Genomic DNA, 10831 nt, shown 5'->3' with positions numbered 1-10831 from the left:
ATGAACTTAATCAAATCGTGTGGACGCCATCTATCGTGTTATTGGAAAACTAAACCGTAATATATTTTTCAAAAGTGTCTGCTTATAGAAACAGATGGCGCCAACACGATTGGATAAAGTTGAAACTTAAGACTAATTCTCCGACTCAAATAAAACGTGTCCCTCGAATCCCAGATTTGTTTGGATCTCTGTTTATTCTACCTCATTGATTTAGGATTTAAAAAGCACGCGTTAATACTGGGAATAGGAAAATCATGGGTAATTTTAGTTCAATGTGGACAAACTTGGCGTCGCTGAAGTCGATTTCTGACATAGTTTCATAGAGAAGCTAGAGCGTTCACGTTCAATTTGGACCAAATGGCGCCGTTGTTGTTGGTTAAATATTAAGCTAGGCTAATACCCAAGGCACCACCTAAGGCCTAAGTCATCACGCAACTTTTAAAGCCATTAAATCAGGTGGCCGGGTTACAATGCGTAAGTAAGTTTTGGACCTTTAATTTTTGAAATTGGGCCTTTAAAAGTGTAAGTAATGGTAATTAACCATTGTGTTAAGTTAAAATAACCAGTAAGCCGCGTATGGCTGAGGGTTTTTAATCAAATTCACTGGAATCCATTTCATTTCTTAACTTAAAAAAATTTACGAACTAAGCCTAACCTAACGCACGTACTGTCGCCTAAACCGCAACTCGCTGTGATAGTTGAACAGAATTCTTGAGGCGCTTCAAAGCGGCTGATGTATCTGAGTAAGCCTTCCGATTTAGGCCACGCCTACCGTGTCAAAATATCGGGTACAGTGAGTCCCTTTATATTCTTGGTCCATGTAATGGGTAACATCAGTACGGTGCTTAGCTGTTTTCTCCGAGAGACGGTAGGTGGCGATAGTAAAACTTAGGCTCGATAGCCACTTTGCTCGTGAAGTTTTAAAGGATGCTTTCAACTATGGTTCCATAAGGAAAACGTCTCCAACATGGCCAATATAGCGGTCTGATAACTTCGGTTCATTTACTTCTGGTTCAATTTAATTCTTCCGCGTGTTATAATCGCCGAAGTATAACGCTGTTAAGTAAAAAAAGTAAAAAAATAAAAAGATTTATACGTACGACCACACATTTGTGGGAACGTGTCCCCCTGGCTACGCCACTGTGTATAAACATACAGAAAGTTCACATTTAGAATCAGCATTTACATTATATCCCTGGAGATAAAATAATATATTTAAATTTATATAAAAGCCAATAATTTCGCCGCTAAAAGACACTAACGGTAAAACCAATCTTAATTTGAATATGGATATAAATAAAGTATTTTATGTTATTTAAATGGAGAGTATAGGTCTATTTGGACAAGCATATCCGCCATAGGCAGCATAGCCATTTGACTACTTATGGTATTAGTTTGAGCGCATGGTAATCAATTGTTCGGAATTGTCATACACGTACTCTAAGCTATACTATAAAATATTGAAAATTATTTTAGCAAAATGCTTATACACTCTTTTACATCCTTATTTGTGAGAGCTGCCATTTTATTACAGCTTGTCTGATAACTGCATAAAAAAGTATTAAGTGGTTAATTTTTAATAAAATAAAGAAATTTCGGGAAATTGAAAAGCGCGCGTCCGCTGCGACACCTGGAGAGAAATCGGAGAGACAGAAAAACCACATAAAAGCGCTTTCCAGATATACGAAACCTAAGCCTAAATTGCGCGATTTTAAAAGTTAGGATAGTTCGCAAATCGCTCACTAAGGTGATGCTGGCGCTGGCGATAGTGTACGAGCGATTGACGCGCAGCGCCTCTAGGGGCGAGCTCGCGCGCAACTTGGTTAAAAATAAACTACAATTCCAGTTGCCGCTAATGTAAATGTAGCGATTATTTAAAGTACCTACATTAACAAATCGTTTTTCGAAAAAATATATGATTTTCCGTAATAAATGAATTTAAAAGAAACCTAAAAAAGCCTTTAAGATATATTTTATCGTTTTGTTTTCGAAAAAGGCGGGCTCAAAGTTCATGGCGGTGATTCCCGGTGAATTTAAGTACTTATATCTTGTACAACCTAGAGTAATATTATATAGAAATTACATGATAATTAAAATTAAATTACTTACATTAATTGTTATATCGTAGACTTTTTTAGTCACCGACGTCTCTCGTATGCATTGCCCTTGAACTACTGAGCTGTCTTCGTTCACTGTTTCCCTAACGTTAAATATACGATTGTCTACCTTTTCTATACATAGATTCTCTAAAATATCCTTAAATTCTGATAATTTGATTTAATAACTTCTTTAAGAACCAAGTTGGTTATAACGCAATAGTACCATTTTTTTGTGGCTCATGGTAATTGAAACCTTGCCGTTGCCTAGGCAATGGGGTACAGATACGAAAGAACTTAGTAGTCAGAATTTGCACTTTGCAGCACCTAAACCAGTTTAAATCTTTACTAAAGTTATGGAAAATGTTCTTCGATTGCTCTTTGCCTTAAGTGTTATCATGGACGAATTACTGAAGGACACTTCTCGGGAGGTTTTTCAATTCACGCAAATGTTCCGTAGCAGCGTAAGCGGGGGTTAGTTCGCGATTCTCTCACAACGGGCGTTGGCTTCGTCTTCAGGGGCAAATAAAATGTCACGTGACGTCAAAATTCCAACGTGCTTACCATACACGTGGGCGATTTCGTAAATTTGAATTCTATCGGTCTAGACATTACAATGAATTTAGTATTTAATGATATAATAGTGCCATATTTATGATTTAGACTTAAGTATTTAATGATTTACCTGTGCAATATTTACGTGATAATGGATCTGCCGTTAGATTTGTACACCAATTTTCGTGATTTTGACGATATGTTAAGTGGTAAGTATTTTTATTTATTATTCCTATTTCAAAGCGATTAAAAATAGTTTGACTTTTTTTCAGATGATGAATAAGATAAAGTGGCAAAAACTATACCATTATCAGTCTTGACGAATACTGTTAACTCTCCACCAAAAGCACAGTAAGTTGTAAATTTCTTTTGAATTCATACTTATTATTAATTTTGAAAATTGTCATAGATTAAAAGAACCATGTAAGAAAAAAATTGTTAAAACTATGACCAAAGCAGATTTTAAAAATGCTTTGAATCATTAATTATTTCATCTATGGATAAAATTAAATTATCAAAAAAGGAGTACCATACGGAAGAAATAAAGAGCCTAATCGACTGGATTACAAATCTACAATATACGCTATTCCTTTTTTGGAAAGTAGTTTTCCAAAAACTATTCAATGTTTCACATAAAGTATATGGAAATTGGTTAAGAGCCATCCGTCAAAATAGTGATATGTTAGAAACGTTGTGAAATCACTTAGGAGATGAACAAGTAAGTCAATCTTAACCAATAAAATATTCATTTCAATTCTAATGTAGAAAAATTCTAAGTAGCGTTCAAAAGCTTTCACATCCTCACAAATGTTTTTTTGTGTGGGAATTTTTCTCGACACAATATTTGATTGCTTTCTATTCTAAAAAGAAATGTGCTGAAACAACTGTGGAAAAACATCAAGAACCACCGGAGGTTGTTCACTACGTAATAGGTAGTATTTTCAAACGACTCCAAAATCACTCAGAGTATGGCACAATGATTTTTAAGTTACTAGTCACTGATTCCGCGCAATCCTCAAACTCAAAATGGACTAATGTGCAATCAAAATGTGGATTGCTAAATCCAACAAATGAGGTTCAAAAATTTTTTGATACAGTTTTAAATATTGCTGCACCATTTTACAATGGAAAATGTTTAAAAAATAAAAAAACCAAAGCTATGAAACAGATAATGGGAAATGAAGCAATTAAAAGTAGTTGGAGAAGCTTTGTTAATAAAACCGGAATTCCGGCATGCCAAGGAGATAATCTTCTCAATTTAGCTGTGACAACATTACTCAACACAGAGGGGAACTGAGAGCAGAAAAAGCTAAAAAACTATCACAAAGAGAAGGCCAGTAATTCGTCCATGATGTTATACATGGCTGTTCTTTTCAGAGAACGACACTCCCCCTATCCTTGGGGGATCCTGTGCCATGGCACACTTCCCACATATGCCTTAATACGGCCCTCTGGAGGGGTGCACCAAAAATTATACTTAACTTCAACAAGTGCGAGCTATTGTCCCGAGCAAAGACAGAGTTAATAGCGCGCGACAACAAAATTATAAGATAAATAAGTTGATAAACTATTACGAGTCGGTGAGCCTTTGTTTTTTACTATGGAAATTTCAACCTTCCCGGCGTATGAGCGATAGGTGTAAAGTTACATGGCATCATCTATCAGATAAACTATTAATAAGTGCAACATTCGAATTGGCATTTTCCGCGTCCAATTTCAACACCTAATTATTTTAGGCCAAGCGCAAGTTCTTAGGGTTTATAAAGGTTTTAAAAAATAGTTTTTTCTTTTTAAACTATATACACATAAATATTTGCAAACCAAATATATTCGTTTTCGATAAAATTCCCCTTGAATTTATTAGGTTAATGTACATAAAATAAAGTTAATAATAATAATAATAATCAGCTAGGCTAATACCCAAGGCACCACCTTAGGCCTGTTGGGATTTTGAACAGGTTTCCCACTCTTTTATAGTCCGGGGTGGTTTTTAGGGGAGAGCTATTTCGACGGACTGAAACACCGAAGTGTGAGACCTAATTACGTTAGTAATGGTTACTCAAATTTTCCGTTAACTCTTCTATTTTGAGTGTCGCTAAGCCTACTTTTCGCCAAATAAGAAAAAGACAACTTTTTACAAACGGTTTTTATGCGAGAGTGAACTTTTTATAATTTATTTATTTCGCGTGCTGAGCGCTGCGCGCTGCACGCTTTCGCTCGTAACAATATATTATCGTTATACAATACAATATTTTGTTATGCGTTTAACGGTTAGTTTGAAATTTTGATTGTTTTATATATAGGGTAACTAATAACAAATAAAGTGCAATCTTTTAAGCGCGCAATTTACTCTTGACGCGAGTTTTTTAATACTCCCGCCCGAAATGCGATTCAGCATTTCATCTTTTTTTTTTAATTGCGCGCCTCTAATTAGCAAATTTCCAACTGGAACAGGTGTTGAATTGATCTTCTCAATAACGTACCGTTTGCTGTGCGCACGATACAAGACCGATTTTTACCGTCGCAACTGAGTCGCGTTTGTTCCACTACGGCCATTTTCCACATATGTTTTGAAAGTTTATCGTCGTGCACTAGAACGACATCGCCCACTTTGAAGTTGGATTCCGTTTTAGTTGGTTGGGTGTGATGCGCGGATCTTAACTCCATCAAGTATTCCCTTTTCCATCGCGCGCATAGTCTTTCCATAACGATGAGACGATGACGTTCTCTCCTTTTCATCTCCTCGCGAGTTGATTTTTATTTGTTGCGGTGGTAAATTGGTTAATCTTTTTCCAATCAGCATATGGGCAGGGGTTAAGGGTTCTGGTTCGTCAGCTTCCGAATTTACGTAAGTCAATGGTCTGGAATTAATGACAGCTTCAACTTCAGCTAATACCGTCTGCATTTCTGTATAACGTAGGGTGATTTTGCCTAGACCTTTCTTCAGTGTGGTTTTCGTGGATCTAATGAGCCTTTCCCAAAAACCACCCCACCAGGGTGCTCTCTCGGCAATAAATTTCCAAATTATTCCGTGATTCGCGAAATAGTCTTTTACTTCCGGTTTTTGAATGTTTTGCCATATCGCTTTCAGTTCCGAGTTTGCTTTTACGAAACACTTTGCGTTGTCCGAAAATACTTGACTAGGAAGTCCTCTTTTAGAGACGAATCGTCGGAAAGCGAGTAAGAAATCTTCGGTTGATTGAGTTTGAACTAGCTCTAAATGTACCGCTCTGGTCGCTGCACACGTAATAAGACACACGTAAGCCTTCTCTAAATCTCCGTCCTTGTTTGTTCCTTTGATGAACAATGGCCCACAAAAATCTATACCGATAACTGTGAAAGCTTCGGTAAAGGTGCTCCGTTCCGCCGGAAGAGGCGCGAAAGGCATTTCACCTGGTTTGGACCTGAATCGTTTACATAGTGCGCAGTTGCTTACGACCTTTTTCGCTAGCTGTTTACCCGCTGGAACCCAGTACCTCGAACGTAGTTGCGTGAACGTGGCTTGAACACCTCCGTGAATAACTTGGTTGTGACATTCTTGGGTTATTAGGTAAGCCAGTCTTTCGTCTTTGTTGATTATTGCTGGATGCCTTTCCTCGTAGCTCAGGTCTGACTGTACCAACCGACCGCCTACACGGATTAATCCGTCGCTTCCTAGAAACGGTGTTAAGGAAAGAATTTTAGAGTTTGAGGGAATTTTTTCTTGGTTTTGTAAGGCTTGAAGTTCATCTGGATAGTTCATTTGTTGGATTGATTTTACCCAAAGGTTTTCAGCGTTCCAAAGTTCCGTCGCTGTTAACGGAACAGTTTGTTTTTCTTTTTTCATATTCTTTATACATCGTAATACCCAAGCTGTAATTCTCAATGGTTTCCTCCAAGTACTAAATTTCTCGAGACTAATCAAGTTTTGAAAGCCTAAAGTTTCTTTGGTTTTGGTAGTCAATACGATTGTTTTTCTTCTCTCGACTTTCAATGCCTCTCGTGGTATTTGCTCCGTCGGATTCTTTGGCCAATTTTCCTTCTCTAATACTAGCCAAGGTGGACCATTAAACCAGATGTCTCCATTAATCAATTTCTTAACTTCGATTCCCCTTGATAGAAGGTCTGCTGGATTTCCGCTACAGGGGCAGTGTGACCACGAACTCGGGTTTGATATTTTTTGGATTTCAGCGACTCTATTTGATACAAAAGGTAGCCAAGTCTTGGGATTATCTTTAACCCAGTGTAACGCTATTGTTGAATCACTCCACATGTAAATGGCTAAATTCTCTTGATCGAAAACGTCCTTAACGTGATTGACTAGCTTGGCTCCGAGCAGACACGCTAGCAATTCCAGTCTGGGTAGAGACATATCGGGCTGCTTTTTCTTCAGTGGCGCGACTTTCGCTTTTGCACAGACGAAAGATACTCCGACCTTCTTGCTTTCAGTTTCGAACCTGATGTAAATTACAGCTCCGTACGCTTTAACACTGCTGTCACAGAAACAATGGAGTTGTTGCGATTTGATTTTCTCTTGATAGTAGCATCTCGGTAATTTTAGGCCTCGGAGTTCCTCCATCTCGTTGGTCCATTTTTCGAATTCGCTGACAATTTCGATAGGGAGTTCTTCGTCCCACGTTTTCTCAAGGTCCCAGAGCTTTTGGAATATGATTTTTGCACGAATGGTATACGGCGCCAAAATGCCTATAGGGTCGAAAATCTGGGCGACTGTGCCGAGAATAAATCGTTTGGTTGGTTTTGGGTTTTTCAGAGCGTCTAATATTTTGGAAAGGTGAAAAGTTATGACGTCTTCATTCTTGTCCCATTGCAATCCTAAGACCTTTTGCGGTTTGTTGATTTCGTTTAATTTTTCTTCGGTAACGAATTTTTCGTCTTCTCGCCATCTTTTCTCTAAAGCCTCCGAGTTTGATCGCCATTTTCTTAGGAGCATCCCCGCTTCCTTCATAACTTTGTTGGCTTTTGATGACATCTTGTACGCCTTGTCATCGGTTTCATTTCCGGTTATCCAGTCATCTACATACAGATCGTTGAGTAGGCCAATGATCTCTTCTCTGTTTTGATCATATTTTTTCAAATGTAGCTTTATCGTAGCCGCCAAAAGGAAAGGGGAGCTAGTGATTCCGAACGCGGCCCGCGTCACTCGAAGGACCTGGAACTCATCTTTTTTTATTTTACCGTCCTCTTCTATTACCCAAAGAAATCTCAAGGAATCTCTGTCTTCCGGCACGAGTTCTACTTGAAGGAATGCCTTTTCTATGTCTGCGGTGATAGCTACAGCGTGTTTGCGGAAACGTAAACAAATAATGAGCAGGTCGGTGAGTAAGTTTGGCCCGCTGGCTAAGCATTCGTTTAGTGATGGTGCTCCTATGACGTGCGCCCCGCCGTCGTAGACGACTCGAAGCTTCGTTGTGCTGCTCGAATCCCTAGTAACTCCTTGATGAGGGAGATAAAACGTTCCTGGGGTAGCCGGTGTCTCTACTATTTCTATTATTCCGTTTTCAAGTTGCTCTTTGATAATGTTTTTATAATCTTCGTAAAATTTAGGTTTTTCGTCAAACTTTTTCACTAAGCTTTTCATTCGTTTTGTCGCCACGGCAATGTTGTTTGGTAGATTACTCTTCTCAGTGAGCCAAGGTAATTTTACTTGGTAACGTTCTCCATTGAAAATAGCATTACTTTCAAACTCTTCTATTATTTTTTCGTTTGTTGGAACTCGTTCTTCGTTAATCTTGATGCCAAGTGATTCTAGTTCCCAAAAGTTTCGAATAGTGTCAGAGACCTTTATTTCTTCAGCACTGACGCGTAACACTTGAACCGTGTCGTAACTTCCGATTCGGTTCACGTTTATTGGTCCTTGTAAGGTCCAACCCAGAATAGTGTTTTGCGCTACTAATGATGGGCTCAACCTCTCTACTGTTTTGGTAACGAACTGCCAATAGTAGTCGCTTCCTATGAGAACGTCTATGTTGGAGGCGCTCTTCGGTCCTTGCACAAATTCGTCCGCTAATTGTAAATTGTTGGTTTTTACGAATTTTTCTATTTCTTCGCAACTGACATTAGTGACTGCTTGACACAGGTAGGGTACCTCTATAGCCACTACTTCTATTTTGTTCCCATCTCCGTTGACATTTTCTAAGGTTAACCGTACTTTCCGTCTTCGGGAAGTATCAGGTTTTTCATTTCCAAAGTTGTTTAGGGTGAGCGTGGTAACTCCTATTACTGGTAGGTTAAGTTGACGAGATATTTTTTCCTGAACGAAGGTGGCTTCGCTTCCCCCGTCCAGCAGGCATCTTACGCGCGACCCGTTGTTTTGAGAGTCGACGCGGGGGTTTCTAGCTATCGCTCGTGCTGTTTGCAAAAATACCGCGCGATTAGTCGTAACAGAGGCGCATGTTTTGGGTTCGACGTTGTTTTTCTCGTGAGGCTTTGATTTTTCATCGTTTTTAGGTTTTGATTTTGGTGCTTTTTTGTTGGCGATACTTGAAGGACAGACTGCCATATTGTGATTTTTGTGACAGATTCTGCAAGATTTAAACTTTGACGGACAATTTCTAATTCCGTGATTCTTCTTCAAGCAATTGAAACATCGCTTATCCACGTAAATTTTTTCTCGTTTCGCCTCTATTGAGTATGCCTCGCAATTTGCTGAGCCATGCGTGTCAACTTCGCAGAAAATACAAAATGGTACGTTCCTCGATACAACTTGTGTCGAAAGTGCGGATGCTGAACTCTGATAAAACTGGCTTCCGTTATCCCGAAGCTCGTTTTTCTGTTGCTTTACTGGGAGATGAGTTTCAAATTTTTCCTTTTCGGTTTTTCGGCCTAAAAAATTGCATCTTTCGCGGCTTTCAACTTCTTTACGCAAAAAAGCTACGAGCGTGTCGACGTTCCACTCGGCGTCCGACGTACGCGTTCGGCTATAGTCAAGCCTAATTTCTTCCGGTATAACTCTCAAAATCGCTGGGCATAGACACGAACCGCTATTACCCGTGTCAACACCTAAAGCTTTCAAACTACGAATATGATATTCGCACGTCAAAAGCAAATTACGCAACGCCGTTATATCTCTAACTTTAAGCACGGGATCTAATTGTAACATTAAAGTTTGATGGTGATTAATCATAGCATCTGTCCTGCCATACGTATCTTTCAATAATTTTACAGCTGCATCGTAAGAACTATCCGTAGCCTCGACTTCGTAACTAGCTACGAGATTTCTAGCCTCGCCAGTTAAATATGACAGTAAATAATTAAACTTTTCTACTTTAGGAAGATCAGTGCTATCCACAGCCGCGTTGTATCTACTCCAAAATCCGTTGAACTTCAAAATGTCTCCATCGAAGGTTGGCATTTTCAGCTCTGGTAATCTAGTCACTGATAATGATTGCCCGTTGCATCCGATGGGCGATGAAGAGTTCGAATTGATGTTATTGTTGTTCGAAACTGTCGTTGTCGCGGCTTTAATTCTTCGGTTGGCTCTTGACTTGGTCAAAGTGATTTTATCGGCGTTGCGATTGGCATCCTTTAATTCCTTTCGAAGTTCTTTGAGGTTGATCGTGAGGTCTTGTACCTTTTGCTCGAGGGGACCTAAAACTGTCTCCTTTTGGATGAGTAGCGTTAAGCTATCCTCTATTTCGTCAACTGCTGATTCTGGATTTCTGATTAGCGCTTCCAGTTCGTTGATTAGTTTTGATATTTGAGACCGCACTGTTTGTCTTTGCATTTTTAGACGACGTAGCTCCATCGGCTCTTGCGGATTTAAATCTTCATCTGGATCTTCTCCAAAAACGTCCGTGTACTCTTCTTCAGATGACTCTCCTACTTCATTTGTGTTTTTCTCTTTCTCCACTTCTATGGCCGTTGATGGTTGTGTTTGATCTTTTCTTCTTGGCATTTTTTTTTGTTTGGGTTTTATTTTTGCTTTGTACTAACTCACTTTAAACTAACGTTTCACACTGCGAACTGATTATCTCGACTTTTCCTTCCCGGGTTTCGGCACCAAATGTTGGGATTTTGAACAGGTTTCCCACTCTTTTATAGTCCGGGGTGGTTTTTAGGGGAGAGCTATTTCGGCGGACTGAAACACCGAAGTGTGAGACCTAATTACGTTAGTAATGGTTACTCAAATTTTCCGTTAACTCTTCTATTTTGAGTGTCGCTAAGCCTACTTTTCGCCAAAT

The 10831-nt window shown here is 39.1% G+C and overlaps 1 protein-coding gene across 1 annotated transcript; it reads right to left on the bottom strand.

Annotated features, from left to right (window-relative positions):
• Positions 1–5280: 5280 nt before the first annotated feature.
• LOC149924819 (uncharacterized) lies at positions 5281–10545 on the bottom strand. The gene has a single exon (XM_090161668.1). The coding sequence runs from the start codon at positions 10543–10545 to the stop codon at positions 5281–5283; it is 5265 nt and encodes a 1754-aa protein (XP_090017794.1).
• Positions 10546–10831: the final 286 nt, after the last annotated feature.

The sequence above is a fragment of the Leiobunum rupestre genome, chromosome 10, assembly GCF_980474605.1.
Source record: "Leiobunum rupestre chromosome 10, qqLeiRupe1.1.hap1, whole genome shotgun sequence".
Lineage (NCBI taxonomy): Eukaryota > Metazoa > Arthropoda > Arachnida > Opiliones > Sclerosomatidae > Leiobunum > Leiobunum rupestre.
Note: the sequence above shows the minus strand (reverse complement) of the source record. Positions and strands in the feature narration are given on the sequence as shown.